Here is a 25,022-nt window from a genome sequence, read left to right as displayed (position 1 = left end):
TGTAACTCTATATCATGTACAACCACAAAAATGGGAAGTTATACTCCATGTATATATGGTATATCAAAATATATTTTGCTGTCACATATAACTAAAAAGAACAAATCTTTAAAAAGAAAACATGATATATATGCACAATGAAATATTAGTCATAAAGAAGAAAGAAATTATTTCATTTGCTGGTAAATGGATGAAACTAGAGACTCTCATCTAAGTGAAATAAGCCCAATCCCCAAAAAACCAAAGGCCAAATTTTCTCTCTGATGTGTGAATGCTAACACACAACGCCGGGGTGAGGGGTGTGGAATAGAAATGCTTTAGGTTAATGGGAATGAAGGTCAGGGAGTGGGGATGGGAAGGGGAAAGACAATAGAATGAATCTGACATAACTTTCCTGTGTTCCCATGTGAAAACACAACCAGTGTAACAACCACAAGAACGGGAAGTTATACTCCATGTATGTGTAATATGTCAAAATACATTCTACTGTCATGTGTAACTAAAAAAAACAAAAAAAGTAACAATTTTCTTTAAAAGTTAAACAGGATGAATTGCTGGGATAGTGGTGGGAGTGTCTGAGAATCCCGTATGCACTAGGTCAAGTTCAGGTTCCCTCCGGTTACCCCGGAAAGGCTTCTTGAAAGAGCAAAGGTTTTGGTGACAGTTTACTGACAGGAGTGTGGTCGATTAGTTTTGTTAAAATAAATTAAAATGTCACCAAGGCCTGGACAATCCCTGATCAGAAAGCCAGTTAGGCCTTAATCTGCTGATTTGCACACGTAAGTGAAGCTTAACTTGAACAAGTCCTTGTAAATGCCTACGTTAGAGAAAAATGAAACTTAAGGCTAACCATCTGGAAGCCACCAACTAACCCGTAGTTACAAAACTAGAGACTTTCTAGCAAGATAGGCAAATAAGACAGTGCATAACTGTAACCAAATATTTTCTTTGTTTTCCCTCTTTTTACCCCCACAATATCCTTCCCCTGTGTTAACTCTGTGGAGCCCCTGAAGTTGATAGTTTGGAGCTACCCAAATAAAATCCTAAAAAAAAATGACTGTGCCTCAGTTTACCTTTCAGTGTCTTGAGAGAGAAATAAATCAAGACTTATCAGGCTGTTTTCTTAAAGACTTGGCATTTGGTCACAGATGACTATCATTTGCATTTGGGACAGGTTTGTCTAACATAACTGAAGATCATGAACCAAAAAATAGAAACCAAGGACACAGCTCAGTGCTTGTTGCTTGGAGTCTGTGGTACAGGACGTGGCCCTCAGGGTTCTGGAGAACTGTCAGCAAGGAGGCCCTGCACAGCTTTGAGAGCTAACAGTAAAGCAGGCCCTGGGAAGGACTTTAAGGAGCAAAGGGAAGGACAAGTCAACAATGTGGACACGAGGGGAGTGTAAGATCCAGAGCCAGTAGACGGGCGTCTAGTAAAACTGGGAGAGACACGAGGGGAGAGATGAAGTTCAGCTTAGTGATAAAAGCCACGTGCAGAATGAAGATTGCAGAGCAGGTGGAAACACACTCACCTGTGCCTTCAAGTGGCAGTCAGAAGATGACAGGGCAGCTCTGATTGACAGGAGGGCAGGGCTGGGGACCTGGAAGGGAGAAACACTGCCGCTCCTCTCATCCCCAGCATCCTGGGATCTCCATCCCACTAGCTCTACAAACAGGGTCACATGCATCAACAGGGAGAGCACAAAAGGAAGAGTCCATTTTTACCTCGAAGCCCTGCTCGCTGGGGAGCTCAGCGCTGGCAATACTGGCCCTCTGCTGCTCCTGTTTGTCCTTTATGTTTGGTCCCTCCTGCTTGCCCAGCAGTGAGACGCCTGGACTGCTGTTTCTAAGTGCAGGTGATGCCCGCATAGGAGTCAAACACAATGTGGCGTGTCCTACACCCAAGCACGCATGCACACGCACACCTCACGAGCTAGAGATGAAACATTCTAAACTCTTCTCACGCTCTTCTCATGCTCTTTTGTGAACCAACTTTTTCTATCTGCACTTCATTATATGGAAAATTCTTACATCTGTTTTACACACATTATCTCATGAATGGTTCAAGATCTTGATAAGGAGGGTAAATGTTCATATTTCCTTCTTTCCCTGTTCTCAGCACAATCATATCAACACATCTTTACACAACAGACAGTATAAAAAAGCGCAGCTTTGAGGGCCCATTTAAGTTTGATGTACTCTCGGACAGCCACAGGAGTACCGAAGAGATAAAATTGCCAGTGAGTCATGTGGAAAATAAGAAAGCAAAGAGTTGCTCTCAGAATGAGCATCTAAGAGCCAGCTCCCATCACTGAGCTATGTGTCTCCAGTTTCGGACAGACAATAAATATATAATCAACACAAATATCTAATTGCCACAATATAATCTGACAGGCACCAAATTATTTGAGGAAGAAGTTAAACACCAAGAGGAAATAGGGATAAAACTACTCTGGAGATGATGTGATACATGGGATCACATGCACAAGTGTGACTTTCTTTAATGTACTTGGTTAGAGCATCACCTTACAAATGGTAAAAGGATTCATGTTTTTCCATTGGGAGAGAGGGATTGTTAATTAGTAAAATCCTGGCATGTCTAACATACTTGCCTTAATTATGTAGTACCCTGGATCAATTCATTTGATCTGACTCTGTGCTTAGCTCAAAGTTAAAGTAAAAAAATAAATAAGAGAACAAGCGTTAACTAGCCAATATACCTACTGTAACATGGACCACAGAACTATCACCAATGAACCAGAATCAGTCTAGGAATGATGAAGTTTAAATTTGTTTTATTACTACCAGATTGGATTTTTATCAGTGTTGTTTGAAAGTGTTATCTTCATGAAGAATTCTGAATAAAAAATGTTACATGGAAATACCATGAAGATAATGCTTTACATCCAATCAACACAGTTACATGCACAGTAAATGATTTTAGGGATTGATTGCTGTGACAAAGATGTCTCTCTACTCCTGCAGGTGGTAACCCTCTTTTTCTTTTAAACTTCTTACTGGGCAAACTGTCCATGACTCATCCCATTTGGCTCCAGAGAGATCACTTCACTATTCCCTACACATGCAATGTGAACCCCGGCGCAGATACAGAAGCGCTGCCCTATTCTGGCTGTATGTTGTCTTCATCTTCTCCAATATAACCAAGAGCTGGCAGATCATTATGTTTTCTCTTAGAAGACTGCAGACGTTTGCACACTTTTGTAATGTGCCTTAGATGGGTTGGTAAGTGCTAATGTGTAGCTTTAATGTTTAGGCTGGTGGAGGGGGTGGAAGTTTAAAGTTGATATTCATCAATAATTAGAAGCATAGATTGTTAACTTTGGAAGAGATCTTGTCAGTCATGTGATAAAATCTTTCGTCCAGTAATCAATCTTTAATATATTTTTTGGAAGGAAGACTTTCAACTTCAGGTTTAAATAAATTTAGTGGTAGGAATCTTTTTTTATCTCACAAAGCAATCTGTTTTATCATTTTGCAATTCTACCTAGAAAGTTCCTTTTTTAAAAGAAGTTGACAACGTCCTCTCTCTAACTCAGAGCCCCAAATCTTACTTCTGTTCTCTTGGGTAAGGTAATTGTCTTATTTATATATCAGTTCATCAGATATTTAAAGATGGTTATTTCTATTCACACTCTTCTTTTCTCCAAACTAAGCCTCCCAAACTCCTTTCTATGTATTTTGATAATTGCACCCACTTAACAAAGCCTATGGTATCGCATTAAATTAGTAAAAGCCCTTCACAGTACCTGGAAGGTACTAAATAGTTTCACAATTGGTCAAAAGATGAAATTACTAGTGCAGAAAGAGCTCTGGGTTTTGCTTTCTCCACCTACATTTCTGAAAATATCAGAAATCTCTTTGGAGCACTAATTTGTTAATGTCAATATTCTCTTCAAACTTGTTGAACAGAGTTGAATGTGATTTATTGGATCATACCTAGACCTGAAGTTCTGTGCTATACTTTTTGTGATAAAGGACCTCTTGTTTGTCTTTTTGGTAGCAGCAGTAAGTGGCTAGCTCATTTAAATACCCTAGGTTGTTCTCATTTGAGCTATTACTAAGCCAGGTTTCCACCTTTCTTTATTTCTGCAAAATATTTTATAACATTTCTATAATGAGCTGTATATGGGGAAACTGATTAATAATGAAAATGTAGATTTAGTTTATACATCCTCCATTGGTGTCCTTAAAAATGATTGGTAATTGAAAATTATATGTCATAAGTCAAAGAGTTCCCTTTGATCTGAAAAACAGAAAAGCAGGCCACTGAGGGATAAAATATAGTCTAGTGACAACAATTATTTCAGTGAAAGTAATTCCTGAAAAAAAATACTGGAAAACGCTCAAATTAGGACATTTGCTTATTAAGACTTTAAAATCGCCATCTAAATAGATTTATTTTGATTCATGTCAGTTATTATTCCTCATGTAGATCCAAAAGTATTTAAATACCTAAATAATTAACAATTTTTCTTCACACAACTCCAATTACTACTTGCACTTGATTGAACACATGGATCCTTGGTTTATATATATTATGACCTAACACCTTCCAAAGAGTGTCTCCTTCATTTTGTAATTGTTTTAATCAGCTACTTTTTTTTCTGCTGTGACTAAAAGACCCCACCAGCACAATGGTAGAGAAGAAAATGTTCATTTAAGGGGTCCCGGTTTCAGAAGGCTGACTCCATTCTTCAGGGTTCAAGGTGAGGCTGAACATCATGGCAGAAGAGTGTGGTACAGGGAAGCAGCTCACATGATGATCAGAAAACAGAGAGAGACTCCACTTGCCAGATACAAATATGTACCCCAAAGTCACACCCCCAATGCCATGCCTCATCTAGCCACACCCTACCACTTCAGTTACCATCAGGTGATTAATTCACTGAGTAGGTTAATCCCATCAGGTGATTAATTCACCTGAGGTGATTAATTCACTGAGTAAGTTAATCCCATCAGGTGATTAATTCACTGAGTAGGTTAAGACTCTCGCAACCCAATCATTTTTCCTCTGAACCTTCTAGCAGTGTCTCACATGTGAGCTTTTGTGGACAATTCACATTCAAACCATAACAGTAATCATCACCCTAGTGTAGTAATAATACTCCAAAATTTCCTATGTGTACAGGAATACAAATATTTTCAAGTAATGAACCAACAAATTTCTTTACCTTGGAGAAAACAATATACTATAAATAGGGGAGAATCTTGGTGTTAACTTCAAGAGGGAGTTCTGCCAATTAATAATGACTATCAAGTCTGCAATTTTCTGTTAGAAATAATTTCACTCTTCAGACATCAAATATGTGACTGGTCACTAGGTGTGCCCTTTTAACTGAGTTTTATTTATGACTTTTCAACACCTGCAGGTGTTTATGTGTACAACAGAAGAACCAGAGGAAGATCAAGTGGTTACATCTGGTTGTTTGCTCTTTTGATTCAAGATAAATTATGGATACAGTATGACGAAGTCAATTGAATTAGTCAGAAGTAGTAAAGGGAAACACATTCCTCTACCTGTGAAGTCTTCAATCAGAGTGAAACTTGGGATGATGGCCTGAATTCTATCTCTTCCTTGCTAATAGACATTCTGCACATTTGAAACAGGTTTCTGATATTTGTGTCCATATAATGAAGAATAAAAAACAGTTCTATTTTTAGAGCATCTTTGTTAAACGATGGAGTTTTATCCTAAAATGTACAATGTTCCACTTTTTCAACATTTATATCAATACTATGTTATGTCATCCTCTGATTGTATGAGTGTTTCAAATTGGCAATATTTTATGCATGTAATTATTTTATTTACATCTTTTTATTCCAAAAGGGATCAAATATAGTATTTCATAGTTTATCAAATAATATGACAGAATGGAAGTAAAATTTAAAATAAGTAAGAAATATGAGGTAAAGGGGTAAAATGAGTCAAAATACAAGGGAGAGCAAGAAGTAAAGTTGGTTAAGAAAGACATAATCTTAATCATTATGAAGAGCAGGAAAACACTTATTTTTAAGTTTCAGAGTTGCATAGAGTATTCTTTTATTGCTCAAGAATTACAGCTGTGCTTTATTCATGGCCAAAAGGAAGTATCCTACATGAGACCACTCACTGAGAGAATACTGTGTGATATAATATAACTGATACTATATTTATAACACGTAGAACATTCTTTTTTGAAGGATATCAGTTTTAGCCTGTGATGGTAAGCTGAAAGGGGATTAAGTAAATGCAATTTTCAGGAAGATGATCTATTGAAAATGTAATAAAACATCTTATAGGATCATGGTTAACATGTGATGCTTGCCATGTAAATATTATTAAAATGCAGGCTGTATATTTCAAAAGAAATAGTTATTAAAATGATTAAAACAAAAAGAAAATAAAAATGAGGAATTTGATAGTACTACCATTGAATAAATTACTCCAAACATTAACTTACATGAAAAAATAAATGGTTTCTTCACATTGCTCTTAGATTAAAACCCACACTACGTATGAGCATAGCATCCAAAAGTGTGCTTGGCTTAAACATTAGAGAATGTGCCTGTGTTTGCTAAGCATTCTTAAAAGCCTTAAAATTCCTTCCTAATGGGGTCACAGTGCAGCATGTCATAGTACAGCACCTTAAGATGAGTCCTGTGAAAATATCTGGAGAGAGCAGGTAGGTATCTATATCCAGGTAGGTATCATCATGAGGCATCACATGATAGACCAGGTCATAAAGAGCCTGCTATGTCCATTAAGGGTGTCTTCCTTTTTTTCTGAGAACAATAAGGAGTCATTGAGGAGTACTGAGCAAGGGAGAGAGAGTACCATGTTTGAAATTCAGGAAGGTTTCTCTGTAGCAGTATAACCAGTGGTCCAGAGAGAGGAACAGCAATAGGAAGGTAAGTCAGGAAGTTTTGTTCAAAATCTCATATCTTTTTTGAAGTAATCTTTCACTTCCTGTATTTTCTCTGATTTCCCTCCTTACATTGTCCTTTACCTTGTAGATCAGTTTAACTATGTACATTCTAAACTCCTTCTCTGACTTTTTCCCACGGTGGTGTCAATGGATTCTGTTATTGTAGTATCTTGGTTTGTTTGAGGCAATTTGTTTCCTTGTTTTTTCATGTTGCTTGTGTGTCTACCCATCTAACACTATCTGAGGCAGTAGAATTTCTACCCTGTAGACTTATAGTGTCCCTGAAGATTTCCAAAACCTCACCATTTGGGGAAGACAAATAATAACAACAACCAATGCAAACACTATACAGAATTAAAATAAATAATTCTTGCTATGATGTCTACAATGTTAATTGTCACAATAAACAGAATAATATGATTATATATTGCCTACAATAAAAATAGTAAGTTTACAAAAGGGTTTACAATTTTGAATGGCAGACAGGGAGAAAAAAAAAAGTGATATAGGATGCGATGATTACGAAGGAAGAGAAGAGAAGAGAGAAGTAAAAAATTAAAGGAAGAATGAAAGAGAGACCAATATAGATTGCCTATTAGTGGAATAAAAGACAGAAAGAAAACAAAGGGAAATGGGTGAGATAAAATAAATAAATAAAGTTAAAATTTTAAAAATTAAAAATAAAAGAATACAAAACAAAACTGAAATAGTCTAATCAAACATCCTAGTTCTCAAAACACTGATCCATGAAAAATAACTAGCTTGAAAAATGACAGAAATGATTTTTTAAAAATCACAAATATGAATATGTATAAATGTCCATGAGTCATTAAGATCACAATTAAACAAATAAAAAATAAAATAAAATAAAATAAAAAAATAAAAAATAAAAAAATAGAAAATAAAAAATAGAGAAAAAAATCTTGATTTAATTAAAGAATTGCTGGAGTTCAAAAGATTCTCAGCTTCTCTTCTCAGCAGTGTTAGATGGGGTCATCTGGAGTGCGAGACTCGCTCCACTGGGTTCCTGGAGAGAGGTAAGCCTGTGGGCAGAACTCCCGGAGGTAGGTTTGGCTTAGGTAGACTCCAGTTCTTTGATGAATACCAATTGGTCTGGAGATTTAAATCAGCACACCTCCAGGGCCCAGCAGTTGCCAGTTACGCAGAAAAACTGCACCCCAGAGATCTTCTCTGGGTTCCACTCATGTGGTGGAGGAACCAATTCTTAGTCCCTGATTATCACCTGTGGACCCCACAATTCCTGGTCTCACATTCAGTCTCCAAACTCAATCTCTACCACTCCCACCCTTTTGAATTCCTGGCCAGGCCTGTCTCTCCCAGCAGGTCCTGCAAGCAGCAGGATTGAAGGGGGAGGGGAAGAGTCAGGTGGGTTTCCATGACTAGTTGTCCTTTGTGAAAACATCTCTCCAGGTTTGATTTTCTACTGGTCACTTGGGCACCCTCTATGTTATGCATGCAATGTGGATTTTCCAGGCCTGTATTTCAGGCCAGACTCAAATTTGCCAGAAATTGGCTCCCCACACCTTGACTGCAAAATGGTTCCTTCTTCTGTCCTCTGCACAGACTGGGCTTCTTTCCTGTACAAGGAAACCGTGCAGGGTGCCTTTCAGTTGAGTAAGGCAGTGCCTTTGATCTCTCAACTCTTCACACCCAGACATGCCTCAGCCTAGTCAGGGAGCTTTAATAGAAGAGAGATAACTTACGTAGGAGGTCTTTAGGTGTAACTGAAGGACTTACTGAGGAGTGAGGAGGGTGGTAAACATGAGGCAGGTGGCAAAAATAACATTTGAGTTACATTCAGGTTTCTGCCTGGGGCAACTAGGGATGGAGAAGAGGTTGCCACTGTGGGCCTGAGAGAGAAAGTATGAGAGACTTGACCACAGGAAGAGAAAATTAGTTTGTGGAATACTGAGGTTGGAAGATAGCCTGAGAACTGGGGGAAATTAAAAAGAAAAATGTTTTCTTGATATGTGAGCCTGGCACTCAGAAAAGAAGGTTAGAACAAGGATTGAGATTTGGATGTCATTGGTGTAGATGATGATTGAGAAAATTCTAGTTTACACACCATTCCTCCTGATATATGAATGGAAATGACAATATAAAACTTGAAGATAGAAATCCACCTGCAACAATGAAAGCACAATTAAGAAGGATTACCAGCAGAAAGATATTTCAGAATGATACAGTGATTTTGGAAGTGTGTTGATAGATGAACACTACCATCTATGGAAGGTAGGGCCCAGCGTACCTTATGAGGGATGCAGGACTACAGGGGAGTGGACAATAATATACTCACTAAAACCTTGAGAAATACCAGGTTAAAGTTCTCAGTAATGATAGAAGTTGAGAGAGAGAAGAAAGTTAGGAATGGAGTAGGGTAGTGATGTAGGTCCAGCAATGAGGATTAGGTCCCTATCAACAATTTCTTTGACTTTCCTAACAACTTTAGAAAAAAGGGCACTGGGCATAGTGGCAACACCTGTAAGCCCACTCATTTCAAAAGCAGATGTAGGAGGATCACAAGTTCTAGGCCAACCTGGGCTAAGAGCAACATTCTGCCATAAAAACAAACAAAATCAAGAGTTGGGGATGTAGCTCAGTAGTATAGCACTTGCCTAGCATGCAGGAGACCCTCTGTTTGATTCCATATAAAAAATTAGGACCAAAAAAAGAAAGAGTAAATAAATGCAAAACAAGTCATAATTATAATGGCAATAATGTCAACATGAAGGAGGCCTACTTAAGTCATTATGAAAGTATTTTTTGCTATAAGGGAGAAGCTATAGTTACCAAAAAATAAAAGCAAGAAAAGAAACAGAAAAATCAAAAAGTTTTTTTCTAAATAAATACAAACGAATCTAAATATAACAGAAATCAATTCTCGCTTTTCATAATAGACATCTATCACATGAGGTGATCTATCACTGTGGTTCTAATTTGCACTTCCTTGGTGATTAATGGTGTTGAGCACCTTCATGTATACCTGTTGGCTATTCGTGTCTTTGGAGATATGTCTTTTCAGGTGCTTTGTCCATTTTTAATTGAGTTATTTGTCTTTTTGCTCCTGACTGGTTTGAGTTCCTTATAGCTTTGGACATTAATCCCTTATTATACATAGTCTTTGCAAGTATTTTTTTCCACTCTGCAACTTGCCTTTTCATTTTTTTTTCCTTTTGCTATGAAAAAGCTTTTTAGTTTGATGCAAACCCACCTGCTTGAGTCTGCCTTTGTTATCTATGCTTTCAGTATCAAATCCAAAAAATCACAACTGAGACCAGTGTCAGGGAGCCTTTTCCTTATGCTTTCTTCCAGTTTTATGGTTTCAGATCTTATGTTTCAGTACTTAATCCACTTTGCTCTTTGATGACAGCAATATTTTTCACTGACCTAAGTCTTTCCTTTAATAATATTGGTATATTACCTAATATAATTATAGTACAGGAATCCATCCTCTTTTATTTGAACAGTTCCAATTTTCCATCTCTCTTTTTCAGTAGTACTCTTTTACAAAATAAACATATGAAAATGGGAAATAGCCCATGCTCCTCTCTTCTTTCTTTCGAATTTCTCCTCCCTTCCAACCTGCCTGGTTGTTTTTTCTGTGTCCATATCTTTAAGTAGTTTTCTGTAACATATGTTGAAGTCATAACCTCATTACTTCAGAATGTGACCATGCATGAACGTAAGTCATTGCAGATGTAATTAGTTAAGATGAAGTCATATTGGAGAGTCAGGACCCAATCCAGTGTGACCAATAGGTATCCTTATGAAAACCAGAAATGGACACAGACTCCCACACAGGGAGAACTCTGAAGACACAGGCCTCAGTGATGTTTCTGCAGACCAAGAAATGCCAAAGATTGCTGGAAATGAAGGAAGCAAGGAACAGATTCCCTCCCACTGTTCTCAGAAGGAACCAGCCCTGCTGATGCTTTGATCTTAAACTTCTAGTCTATCAGAGAATAAATTTCTGTTTTTCAAGCCATTATGTCTATAGTACACTATAACTGCAGCCCTAAAGAACTAATATATGTAAAATGTCCAAGGTTTATAATGAGTGATTAGAAACTTACACCACCAAACTAAGAGTAAAACTATACTAACTGCCTGAGAATAATTTCACATTCTCTCTATATCTCTAGTTTTCTTATCTGTAAAATAAGGACAATAATATCACATAGCATTGTTGGAGGGACTAAATAAGCTTATATATATATAATCATATATATAATCACATCTATATATATGTATATATGAGTATATATATGTGGAATATATATATACATATATATATATATATATATATAAAGAGAGAGAGAGTGAGAGAGAGAGAACAATGCCTGTAACATTGTATGCTCTCAATAGCTAGTAGCTATTTTTGTGCTTCATTCATTGAACTATATGCTATACACAGCTTCTGGTACAGACACTATGGTACATCACCAATCAAAACATAAATATCCAACTCTATGAGGTTTACATTGAAGTGAGAGGATGCAGATAAAATGAATAAGCAAATTATGCAATATGTTGGCCAGTGTTAAGTCATATGAAAGGAAATACAGCACAGACTATGGATACGGAGGGTCAGTAAGGAGTCAGGCAGTTTTTAATAGGGTAAATTAGGGAAGCATCACTGAGGGAGAAAGCTTTGGGCTTAGCTGGCAAAAGAACATTATTGAGTTTCTTCCACATCCAGTGTGGGTGAGGGAAAGGGTTTCTGTCAGAGGGATGGGCTGACTGTAAATTAATCACTAAGAGACTTATTTAATAGCAGAACCACAGAAGACAATTATACTTTGAAGCAGAGGCATGACCAATTGAGCCATACCAATCTGGCTCTGATAATGGAAGAGCCCACCTGTCCTTTATTTATTGTCATACAGGTAAAAGAGGGATCGGAGGAGCATCTTCTGTGAGAAACAGGATGGGGTGGAGTTAAGGAAGCCATTTGCTCTGGTGGGTCACGTGACACATCCAGGATATGCAAATTCTGGCAATGAGCCACTCTGCATGGAAGTAATATTCTTCAGGCGATCTGGAACAATCTCTCAATGATTGCCAGTTCCTGAAAGCCAGATTTCCATGTCTGATGGCTCAACCAAGCCTGATTTTGCTAGCCATAGACAGCTCCCCACAGAGCATTATAGGTTTTAACAACAAAAGCCTGAGACTTCATGCTTCATAAATAAAAGAGATTTTTTGAGCTCTCAGTTTTGGAAGCTGAAGGTCCAAGATCAAACGGCCCATGAATTTAGCCTCTCGTGAGGACAACCTTGATTATGTCACAATATGGTGGAAAAGAAGTAGAAAAATGGTTACATGCACCAAGTACATAGGTTGGACCCAATTATAGCAACACACATCCATGAAAACTAACCAGGGTCCCACAAGAGCTGCATTAATCCTTTCTGAAGACATGCCTCCAATGACCTAACTTCCCCCCACTAGACCCCACCTCTTCAAGGTTCCACCACTTGACAGCACCATACAGGGGATCAAGCTTCCAACACATGAGACAAGCACAACATAGGCAGAAATAACTGCAAGTGCAAGTGCAAGTACCCTCAGATCGAAGCCTGCAATGTTCAAAGAAAATGAAGAAGTCTTACGCTGGTGGAAAAGAGTGAATCATATGGAAGGCAACAGATGAAGCCAAAAGGGTAACGTGGTAGCAGACTATATATGTCCTTGAACAGTTTGACTTTTGCCCTGAGTGACGTGGGAGGTTTCTGGAGTAACATGATCTGGGGTACTCCTGCCATTGTGTGGGTATAGGGTATAGGGTATAGGGTATAGGGACTAGAAGAGAGGGAGGAACAAGAACGGAAATCCTAGGTTGGACTCTATTTCTGGAATCCAGTTTTGTGATCATGATGACTCTGACTAGTTTATTTGATAAAGGAGGAAAAGCATAGATGCAATAGATATGACGGGCTTTCCTGGTGGATCAGATGTGGTATTAGAAAGAGAGAGAGGAGTCATGGATGACTCTTAAGGCTTAAGACCTGCTATTGTCTGAGTGTGTCCCCTGGAAGTTCATGTGTTGTGACTTTAATTCCTCAATGCATCAGAAGTGAGGGGTGGGGTTTGGTGGGAGATGTTTGGGTCATGGGGATGATGCCTCTCTTGTAGTGGGTTAGCTGTCTTTGGAAGTTTGGCTCCCTTCCCACTCTCTCACACGTTCTGCTTGCCCTTCTGCCTTCTGCCATGTGTTGAAGCAACCTGAGGCCCTCACCAGAAGCCAATCCAATTCTGGAACCATAGTTTCAGACTTCCCAGTCTGCGTAATCATGAGACAAAATAAACTTCCTTTCTTTATAGATTCTGTTTATAGCAACAAAAAAAAAAAAAAAAAAAAAAAAAAAAACAGACTAAGACAATAACTGAGCAACTGGAAGTACATTTCCAACAACTGAACTGGGGAAGACTTTTGGAATTATGGTTTAGGGAAGGAAACAGCAAAGTTGTACTACTATTGCTCTTCCTCTTCCTTTTATTATATTATTGTCATTATTGCTATAATGAGAGGTAGCTTCATCAGTTTTTATTTCCTTTATTCTTAGCTCTGTCACCACTCAGATTTTCTTTCATCTCCTACAAAGTAATCAACAGCCGTACACCTATCCAACATGGTCAGCACATTACATCTAGCTGGTTCTTCTTTCAAACGTAATCTAGTCCCTCTGAGAAATAGGCATATACTCAGGATGTCTAACAAGAACAAATAACTGGATGCTCCCCATCTGCCCTTGTAGTCAGGCCTCTCTCAAACTCCCCAGAAATCAGCTTTTTCTCTTTTTTGGAAATGTCACTGTTCTTCTCTTTTTCTCATTTTAATCATTTTTCTTCTACTTACCTAAATTTCCATTAATCCTTCTATCAATTCTCCCCTACTAATACTATCTGATCTCATTCCCATCACTTCTATGATTCCTCAATAGCACAGTAAATCTCCTGACCTGTCCCTGGAGTACCCTCTCCCTCTGACTTGTACCAGGAGTATCCTCTTTCTCTGGAGTACAATTCTTTGCTACAGAACACTGAGTTAATATCTCTGGGTCTGTTTGTTCCTATGTAAAATAATGACATTATCTTTAAGATAATTTCAGCTTTGACTTCTGATCTGACTCCATGTTTAGCTATTCGGTGGTTTTCTTTCACATGTGGCAAGTTTCATTTCTTTTATAACACCTTTTCAAATCTCTCCTTCCATTACCTCCTTATCATTTTCAAAGTCCTACCCACATTTTTTTATCATTATTTCTTAAGCTAAACCAAGTGGTTTTTACCTACTACTTTAAGGTTGGCCAAAAGAGTGTGTGTATTCTTTCAGATTTTTTTTTTTTTTAATAAAACAAGAGAAGGATAACATTGAAAGTCTAAAAGGAGACAACCCTACTTGGACATTTCTTTACCATGAATGAGATCTTACAATTTTCTTTGAGAAATCTGTGATTGAAGTTCGTTGGGCTGGGGTGTAACTCGGTGGTAGCATGAGTACTTAATGTATGAGAGGCCCTGGGTTGACTCCCTAGTACCCTCCCCCAAAAGTTTTGTTAATGCCAATGACAAACAGCTAATGACACCAAATCTGATATGATTTTTCTCAGACCCATTTTTGTAAGTTTTCTTCATTTCTTTGTGGTGTTCCCACCATTGACTTCTTCCATCATTTAACTTCCAGTTTTTGATAGGTTAATGAGAGAGTAAGGATGACAAAGACAGAACAATTTAGCTCAGCTGACTGCCCCCTTCAAAAACAAAAAACACAGTTGATTTCTCCAGACTCCAGACTAAGCTGATAACATTAAAACAATCCCAGAGACAAAGGTCTTTTTCTAATGCTTTTATTTAACAAAAAATCCTGGTGATTTCAAAATACATTAGACATTCCATTCACTGAGGACAAAAGGGTTATTCTAAAACATTCTGTAACAGTCTTAAACTGGTTTTTATCAGAGCAAAAGGGAAAAGGAAAAATCCACCCCAAAAGGCCATTCTAGAGTAGAAATTATACAGCTGGATTTCTTAGGCATTAATTCTCTCTCTCTCTCTCTCTCTCTCTCTCTCTCTCTCTCACACACACACACACACACACACACACACACACACACACACACTTATGTATATTAGTTTAAAATATTCCATTTTAAGATTAAATTTTACATAACACATTGGGACTATAAATGGGTTCCAAAATACAATAACTACTTCTTACTATTTTCAGCAAAAGAACTAGACTTCCCACTATCCAATGCTGCTTTCTAAATTTAACTTTGTAAACTTCTCAGAAAAAAAAAATGTTTCCTATCTAGCCTCCTCTGCCCAAAACAAATATCAAAATGTCACCTTCCCCCAATGCCATGGTTATGACATGTTCCCCTCTTCTGAGTTCTACTGGAACTTACCCTGAGTCCTTCTTATCCCCTATACCTCCTGTATGAGAACCTCTCTTGTCTATCAGTAAGTGTTTGTGGAAGAAAGAAGAAACAGAAAAATAAATAAGCATTATAGTTTAATTTTTTTAAAGCATGAACTGTGGTCAAACAAACCTAGTTTTGTATCTCATTGAATTTACTCAGCATGTGGCAAATGACACTGATTTAACCTCTTAGCTTTTGCTTTCTCCTTTAAATAATGGAGAAAATGAAGCCTACCTCATGGTGTACTATGAAGATGCAACTGAATAAGATGCTAGACACCCGCACACAGGTGCTCAATTGAAAGATATTCCCTTGCTGTATTCTAACCTACTGTGCACAGCTCAATTTTGCATTATGGTTGGTTGAACACAGGTCTGTTTCCAGGGTGTTGAACATAGGTCTATTTCCGGGGTGTATGCTTTTGAAAATGTCTTGCTCAACTTTTTTTCCTCTAAAACCGAGTGGAATGAATTGCCTATTTTGGAGGCACAGTAACTGTGTGTTGCACTAAATTGATGTTGAGTCAGAATCAGAAACAATGGTGTGTGAATTTTGGTTCGTTGGGCTTTTTTGGTAACACAGTTCCTCTTCTATAGTTCCTTTTCAGAATATAGTTTCTGAGCTAAGGCTCAGGCCTTGAGACAGCCCACCATGTCTTAAATTAGGTTGTACAAAATAGAACTACTTACCTAAATTCTTTGGTAATCGATTAGAACACTGTTTCATTTCTTACTGTAGAAATTTCTGCAGGGAATCAACCTTATCCTGAGAGGGACAAAACTGAAGTCACTATTCTATGCTGGAAAAACCAATGGGTTGAAAAGAGCACTGCCTGACATAAACATGAGTTACAAACTCCAGCTCATGCCTGACTAGCTGTGAGACCCTGGGCGAACTCATTAAACCTCAGTGAAACAAATGGAGCTTAGTCTGCTTTGGTTTATCACATGGGGTCTTCAGGTACATAAGGAAGGAGACGCCTAGGAGAGTGCTTTACACTATGAAACGGGACCTGGCAACCTAGAAAACTTCTGCTTTTTGCCTATGTGAGCTCTTCTTTGGTTGCAGTTCAGGTTTCTACCCTTATTCCCTCCTTTGACAAATGACCACAATGTTAGTTCAGTTCAGAAGAAAAGCTGTGTGTGTGTGTGTGTGTGTGTGCACGCGCGTGCATGCATGTACTCTAGTGATGAAATTCACATAACCTGCGATCTTTTCTTTTGCATGCCAAGGAACTACAATGCAACAAGAAACTGCACTCATGAATCTATACTACAACCAATGCAGTGCCTATAAAGCAAAGGACTCTTCTGCCAGCAGGAACTGCATACATTCTTTTTTTGTCTAAAGCTCGAACAATATTGCACAACCCAACGGCTTTCAGCCTTTCCCATGCATCAGTCACAGCTTCCTTTGTAAAATATTGCAGACACAGCCCAAATACATCCTCATGGAAAACCATCCCCAGAAGCCGGGGAGCAGCTTGGAGGAGGAGCACACACCCACATCCTCCCAGTTCAGGTGGGACTGTTGTTTCTAGGTATTTTACAAACATCACCCCAGAACCCTTAAGAAAACTGGAAGGAAGGGGAGGCAGGTTGGCCAGCTACAGACTGCATATGGTAGAACGAATCTTCCCAAACTTCTGGAAAAAGTCCTCTTGTGCCCTGGCCAAGGCGTCTTCGTCAATGAACACAACGGGCCTCTTGGCCATGAGGAAGTACTGCACCTTCCTCAGACTCCAGCCCAACACGTACTGCAGCCAGCCACAGACGGCTGCGGTGGAGCGGCCCACGCCCGCGTTGCAGTGCACGTACACGGTGTGTCCATTCTCAAGAAGCGCGTGCAGGAGACACACTGCCTGCGGCAGCATCTGCACTCGGCCTGACGGAGAGAGCACAGCACATACAAGTGAACAAGGAGCCTTATATGCTACCGTTAACTCCCCTGGCGCACCACGACATCACAGGGCAGCAGAGCGAGGCAGGATGTGAGCTGGCGTCTGCGTTCCTCTGCTTTGAAGGCAGAGGTGAGACAAGCTTAACCCGGTAACAAAGTGGAAAGAACATTCCAGGGGCACCGGATGGGTCCCTCTGAACCTTCACTGGATGTCGCTGCTCCTTTGAGTCGCTTTACCATCAATGCAGATTTCCATCCAAAGAAAAGTTGGCTATCATCTGTGGTCGGAACAGACTGTTACATCTCTTACAAGGGCTCACAGAGATTGGGTAGTGGTTTTGGAAGATTTCAAAAAAAGCATGTTAAATCCTGTCACCCAAATTTCATTTAATAGAAAATGTTCTTCCAGATAAATGTAAAACACAGAACTGTTCCACACTGGCTAAAGAATCAGTCTTTTTCATTAATTAGATAAGTGAAATCTGAAATAGAATGCAATATGTTAATTTTCTTTTGTCAAATGGAATGGCTAACTTATAATTGATCTATATGGAATAACCAATCACTTATTCCATCATGATATAGTGAATACTAAAACTGATTCAATTTCTTTGTTAGTAGGAAATTATGATTATAGCCATTGTCACTTTATGCTGGCTATTTCAATTATTAGGTTATCCAAATGTCTTCTTCTGAGAGAGGATGTTCTACGCCCTGCTGAGTGCTGAAAGACTCCGTCCTCTTGTCCTGCAGAGCAGAGGAGCACCCTACAACCATCCTGGGATTTCCTGGATGCCCCAAATTTCTTCTATTTACAGCTTCTCACTAGAGAGATTTTAATGATTTGGAGGTTTTTTTCGTAAATTTATTGCAAGAAGGAATAAAACAGAGAAACCACAGAGTCCTGGATTATAAATGGATACTTGGGACTCAGTGTTCTCTAGGTACTCTCTGTTCTCCACAGAGGGACACAATGGCCCCAGAAGGATCCTCCCAGGACCCTACCGGGCCTTCGTTTTGCTATCCCCACTGAATGGCTGAAGTGGCGATAAACCCCTCCCTCAAAGGGCCTCACCTGCTGACCTACTCCAAGGCCTAGAATTCCCAGAAAATGCACTCAAGTGAGTTTAGTGCTTCCTCTTAGATGCCCTCTTGAAACACAAGTGCCCTGAAGGAGCTAACCAACACACTGGAATTGGACCGGCAGCTTGGAAGAACTGAGTGTACCAAAGAGCCCACCATGGCTTGAAGGCCCTCTCAGTCACCTGTCCACCTCAGCTTCATGCCCATCACACTGAGACAGGAATGGGGGAGTCTGCAAGGAAGCCAGGATAACAGTCTAGCCATGCTGCCTGCTCGGTCAGTCTCCCTAATGAAGAAATCCAAAGCTACAGGCACCAACCAGCAGCTTAGAATGTGTCCGACAGGAGTGTGTACCTCTGACTCCATCACTCTCTCCCTAGTGCCTGTTGCCCTGACTCATGTTCCATTTCTGGTCTCCGAGACACGCCAACTCCCCTGTGTATATTGATCCCTCGTGTCCAACTGAGTCACAAATTTTAACTCATGGAATCAATCCTTCATTCCTGGCTTCAGGTGTTCTGAGGCTGGAGCTAGGTAGGGCTGCCGTAAGTTCCTTTTGGTACCCTCCCACAGGTACTAAATGTCCTGGAGACACAGCAAGGCATGGAGAGCATCTGATGAGCCAGTGAGGCACCTCGCAGTGGTCTCAGGGACAGAGACCACCATGGATTCACCATCTAAGTCAGGGGATCAGAGGTGGCAAAGTCTCCAAGTTAGTTTGGTCGACTTGCTGAGATGCTGTGACCTGCTTAACTGCAGGACTTATATCCCACTCAGAGTTGGGGAGGAGATTTGATCTAAGAAATCCTGGGTGGGAATGGAACCCCACTTGCAGTTCCTGCTCCTGACACCCCTGGCACTATGTGACAAGGTCTCTGCTATGGCTGCCTCTCCAGACACTACGTACCTTGGCAGGAAATATACAAGAAGGATGTTAATGTAGGGTTTTGTCAGATACCTCTGAATAGACTACAGTCGCCATTTGCAGTAGAGGCTGCTGAACTCAGGAGTCCAGCCCCAGTGCCCAGCTTGCATGGCGCCAGTGTGGCCAGCGTGCCAAACAAGTTCTTCAACAGACCCAGTCAGAATCTCTTCTCTAGGTCTGCTCAGAGGTTCCCCAAGGACAGGTCTGCTCCAAATAGCTCAAATGATGTAATACCTTCCCCTTCCTTTTTATCTGTAAAAGGTTTTTTTAAGAAGCATGTGCACAGTTCAGAAGTTAAAAAGGGACACATGTTAGAGGCTCTCTCATCTCAGACACATCCTTCTGCAGAGTACTTGTCAGCTGCCACGTGCACCAAAGGTGCCCGGCTTCACACAGGCTTCACCAACACGGGGTAGTCACCAGAAGGCTCCTCTCAGAATCACTGAGCAATCCCTGATCTGTCAAACATTTAAGTAACATAATAAACATAAATCACTGGAAGGGGCACAGAGAAGCAGCCAGTGCAGGGTGCTCTCCCACCCTAACCTGGCCTCAGCCGGAGCCCTTCTTAGTTTGACCGTTAGAGACTGCACCCTACACTGACTAATTAGAGGTAACACATACTGAGCCCTTTTTACCTGCCAACTGTATTAAGTATTCTGCATGAAATTGTTCATTTAACCACCACCCCTTACCAACCATTAGGTCCCTTCCATTGCTATCCTTAATTTTTAAATGGAGGAACAGAGGTACCGAGGTTGCCCTAAGTTATTCCCTAAGTGGCCACTGGAAACCAAGCCAGTCTGAGTCCAAAGCCTCTGATCTTAACTAGCGAGGTCCTTTTCTAACTGACCTGGTTGCTGATACCTTCCACTCCCCATCTTGTCAGTCTGAGTCCTCAGTCCCTCTGCACCCCACTTACCTGGTTATGCTGCTGTTCTTACCCCTGTGTAACAGCATCCTCCTCCGTGACCTATAACACCTCCGCCCCAACCTAGAGAAACCCTCTGCTCCCAACAGGCCCATCTCCCTGCTTGAAAGCCCATCCGAAGGAGCCCAGAGTAACACAAAACCTGCCTTGGAACAAAAAAGAGATCACTAAGATGGGCTTACCACAAAATACCCTGAACAATTCAGAGTCAGAATCAATCAGAGCCGCTAAATTTTAGGTTTCCTATATATAGTCTCCATGCAGAACTTAATCTGATAAGAAGTTTCCATTCTTAAAGACAGTAATACCTCATGATAAGGCAAAAATCCAGATCTTTTCATTTAAAATGTTCCATATTTTAAGTGTTGGCAACTAAGTTGAAAAACTGTAAACCCTATGTAGGTCAAACAAAACACTCTACCATCTGTGTTTCTCACTTTGGAATTTAAAACAAGCCTTGGGTCTCAGTAGATGCTCAATAAACATTCATTAAATCATGAATAAAAATGAAACAACAGCAAGAAGACAGCAGTACCGACTTGATATGAGACAGTGATGGACACCTGTCTCCCAACTGCAGCCCACACCTGCTCCAGGCTAACCCAATCCTAAAGTGATGAAAAGCATCCCGAGAGCCACACAGGGAAAGTCAAGGTGGTAAGGAGAAGAGAGAGCATTCCGGCATATAATGTGGAGCAGCCTGGGGCATCAGGGTCTGAGATAAGGGGCGGGTCAGACCCCAAAGTCATGTTTTATCTGAGTTGACCTGAAGGGTTCATTCATGGCCTTTCTCATTCACAAAAACACACACCTTTCCTTACTCCAGGGGCAGAACTATGCCTAATATGTTATTATTTTTTGTGCATATCTTCTTTTCCATCTTTGGAGGGATACACACACACACACACACACACACACACAGTCAGTCCATCTCATCTGTGACATTCTTTGGTAGAAACTTAAGATTAGGTACTAATCATATAGTCCCAACTTGTTGACGTTCAAAGCCCTTTCATATCACTCATCTTATTCTACCGTTACACGCCAATAAGTAGGAATTACTATTCCTTTTTTCCCAATGCAGGTACTAGCCTACCAACATCACAAGCCAACAGCGGTAGGTATGGGGCTGGAGACCAGGTGTTCTGGCTCCAAGGTAAGCATCTTCCCACAATGGCAGGCTGAATTCAGTCTGCTGAGTGGGAGAAAAGAACTCAGGCTATAATAACAGAGGGCTAGCTGAGGACTCCGGGAGGCACATTAACTCATCTGGGAGGCAGGAGAGACCATTTGTCATACACAGAACTGCAGGAACAGAGGTCAAGGCTCATTCTGAATCCTTTCTATGCAAAGGCATTTTAATGAGTAGATTTAGTTTGTTTTGTTCAGGTGGGTACTGGATTTGGGAGATTTTCATTTCTCAAGTAAAAGTCACAAACCACATTTCAAAAAAAAAATGAAAAAGAAATCTAAACGACCCCTCCACATATGACAAAGTATACCAGAGTAAGATCAATAGCAGAATTGATTGTAACCGGTCTGTGACAACCAGTGGTGACAGGAGAGCCTAACAGCCTGTCTCTCTTCTCAGACTTTATCTGACAGCATTGTGCGGCAGCTCAAAATGCTTCCAAATGGATCTTTTCTCTAGAGGTCTAAAAATATTCAGCTGGATTAATCTGTACTTTCATTGTGCTAATATTGCGAGCCACATAGATTAATCTATTGGTAAAAAGTTTCCTGATGCTCAGGAATGGTTGTTAACTCTTTGATTACTCCTCCAGGTTTGAATGAACCAAAGAAACTCATCTTTCAGTCTTAGGGTTTGGCCTATTTCCGGTGGGAGGTCTCAGTTTGCTACCACCCGTGTTGCTGTGCTGCCTCGTTGTGGAAGACAGCCATGGCTGCACCAGACCTGGTGACCCAATGACCCCAAAAAAGATTTGAATACAACAACGTGTTGTATGTGCTTATGGATTGTTTTCCCTCAGGTTTCTGCAGGCCTCCAAAATACCAAGCAAATTACCTCCTAGCAGCAGGGCCTTTCAGGTAATCAGTGCATGGGAAGGAACGTGAGGCTCCAGGTAGCGTTAGCTCAATTTCTCCAGGTCTGTCTCCTGTGTTGCTCGGTGGGTAACAATATTATCAAGTCAGAATCAAAGAAGTTTAAATTAAAATGCTCTCTGGGAACTAACAATTTTCTCTGTTTTGAACCCCGAGTAACAAGCTGGGCAGGGCAAGGCTCACCTATATTCAGTCAATGTTCTTCTATGTAAATCAAGTTTCTTTTTTTATTTGTTTTTCTTCCTTGAGAAAGGGCCGAGCTTTTAAGACTAAATCAGGCTTCCTTGGATCAGATTACCAAAGGGAATAAACAAACTGGCAATAATGTTCCATACCTTCAGAAACAAAAATCATGCCCCAACCTCAATGAAAGTTCAGTTCAGACACAGACTCACAAGGAGGCCCAGTTTGGCCAGGAGCACCACCTGAGATTCATACAGGGTCAAGGTGACCAGGAAGGTAGGTTCTCCCACCTTGCATACCATTGACTTTGGGGGAGATAAGCTACCTTCCCTATAAGTCATGGCTGTGTACAACAGCTGTTCATGAGTTTGAGGGACTAAACTACTTGGTTCATAGAATCTGCAAGATTATTTGTGAGAACATAGGGAGATGCTTCGTAATCTGCTTTTTGGAACAATGTTCTGAGCCAGGCTGCTAGCCTTGAAATCCAGGCTGTGCCTCTTTCTAGTTCTATGGCCTGGGCAGGTTACTTAACTTTTTGTACCTGTCTCTTCCTAGGTAAAATGGAGATAATGACAATACCTAACCAGAGATCTGTTAGAGCATTAAATGAGTTAATGCATGCAAATTGCTCAGTAGAGTGTTTGATGCATAACGTGCATTGTGGGGCTGATGAAAGAAACACTTTCTGGTTTTCTGGCTGGGCAGCCCTGCCTTCTTTCCTCCAGAACAGCAGGTCACCAATTCCCTTAGCCTGTGCCATCTCTGCAGCTCTCTGCTGCCCCCTGCTGACATGTTGCTGATAGTATCAGCTACTTTGTTCTCTCAGCTACAGCTACCTCCACTTCTTTTCAAGTAACCATTCTCCAACCAGTCTGAGATATATCATTCCTTTAAAATCCCTTGCTTCAGAACCACAGTCGAGGCTGCTGGTCCCCTCTCGCCTGTCCTTCTTCCCTCCACACCTTCCTAAGTCATGCCTACCTCAAATGCCACAGCATTCACAAAGTCTCCCTGTGCTCCTCCACAGAATGGGCTCCTCCAAAAGCCACAACCCCCAGAGCATGTTCCTTATTCCTCTCACATCTACTCCTCTCTGCACTATACTCTGCGCTCCTCTTACTGCCTCTTCCCATTGGGTCCGAATTATGCCTTATTTGTCTTGGCTCCTCGACAGCACCCAGCACCGGAGACACCGTGATTCATTTTCACAAAGACCTGCTCAGCAAGCCCTCATGCAATCAATAAAGACTCCCACTGACACCCTGGCTCAGCTGCATTCTCTCACACCGTCTCCACTTCACTCACCTCCTTGCGGACCTCCCAGGTTCACCTGCAGTCCATTCTCCCAACTGTAATCAAAGAGCACTTTCGGAGGGAAAAAAAGAATCTTGGCATTTCCAAGCTTCCCAATCATTCACCTGCTTGTCACCGCTTTAGGACAGCATCAAGTCCTTACTGTGGCCCAGATCCTGGCAGGGTTCTTCCCTCCTCCGCTGATTTGCAGCTGGATGGAGCTCCTGCACTACTGCACGCCCTCTCCTGCCACAGGGGTTCTTCCAGCTGCCCCTCTGCCTGGGGTCTCTCTGCCTCTCACTCTTCCCCCAGTCCACCCTCAGATCTTAACTCCAACATCACTTCCTGAGAAAACCTTCGTAGATTATCTCTTGCTCTCACAGTATTCCCTAAGTGTCTTCCTAGCAAATAAATTCATATTTTTAATTTTTTTTATTTTTACCCATTAATGTTCCACATCCCTTTAGGACTATAACTGTCACAAAGACAGGAGCTGTACCCTTCTTTTTTGTCATATTCCTGGCAACCAGCATAATATCAAACACGTAGTAGATACACAATGAATCTATATTTCTTAAATAAGAAAATTAAAGAAGCCATGTTAAACAGAATCTTAACCAAATCATCAAAAGATACACATTAAATACATTGAATCTGAAGTTTTATATTTATACCATTCATATTTAAGACATTCAATTATAGATACAAGGACAGACAGACTGAGAGGTCTTCCCTAAAACACGTTCGGCAAGAAGTTAGAGCAGCTCTTCTGATCCTTACCTTCAGTGCTCATGTCTGGTGTGGGCATCCAGATGTAGACCAAGCCTTCTTCCTTGTACAGTCTAATCATAGTGTCTGGACTCATGGGTTCTGGGTAGCGGTTACAGCCAGAGGAATTCTGGACAATATCCCATTCTGTCTGGAAATTCATGACAGCAGTGATGCCCAATTCATGCTTCAGTTTGATGGTTACATGTTCCACTTGGCGAGGGCAACTACCCAGCCAGATATTTGGTAAAATTCTAATGAAAACATATGAGATCAACTGTCACTATTGTTCTGATTTGAGGCCTAAGTAACTGCATAAAACATAGAACATTAAAAAGCAATTAACCCTTCAATCTAGCAAAAGAGAAGCTGGATTTTTAAAGATAGGAGATCAATATTATTTATAAGAAAAAGAGTACTGATATTGTCGTTAAGGGAAGAACAAATAATTCAATTAACAAGAATGTCAAGAAATGGTCATTAGCAAACCAAATCTACAAC

At 40.4% G+C, this 25,022-nt stretch overlaps 1 protein-coding gene across 3 annotated transcripts in view; it reads right to left on the bottom strand.

Annotated features, from left to right (window-relative positions):
- EPM2A (EPM2A glucan phosphatase, laforin) overlaps positions 1-25,022 on the bottom strand; it is a 199,398-nt gene that overhangs the window by 94,376 nt on the left and 80,000 nt on the right. For 2 of the 3 annotated variants that reach the window (XM_079146878.1, XM_079146877.1), the window contains exon 3: positions 24,534-24,775. In XM_079146878.1, the coding sequence (XP_079003004.1) occupies positions 24,534-24,775 (242 nt within the window). Of the gene's footprint in view, positions 1-15,771; positions 17,257-24,533; positions 24,776-25,022 lie in introns of those variants that run through there. The other variant, XM_079146876.1, reaches the window with a different exon arrangement.

The sequence above is a fragment of the Sciurus vulgaris genome (genome assembly GCF_902686455.1).
Source record: "Sciurus vulgaris genome assembly, chromosome: 7".
In the NCBI taxonomy this organism is placed as follows: domain Eukaryota; kingdom Metazoa; phylum Chordata; class Mammalia; order Rodentia; family Sciuridae; genus Sciurus; species Sciurus vulgaris.
This window is presented reverse-complemented; position numbering and strand designations above follow the sequence as displayed.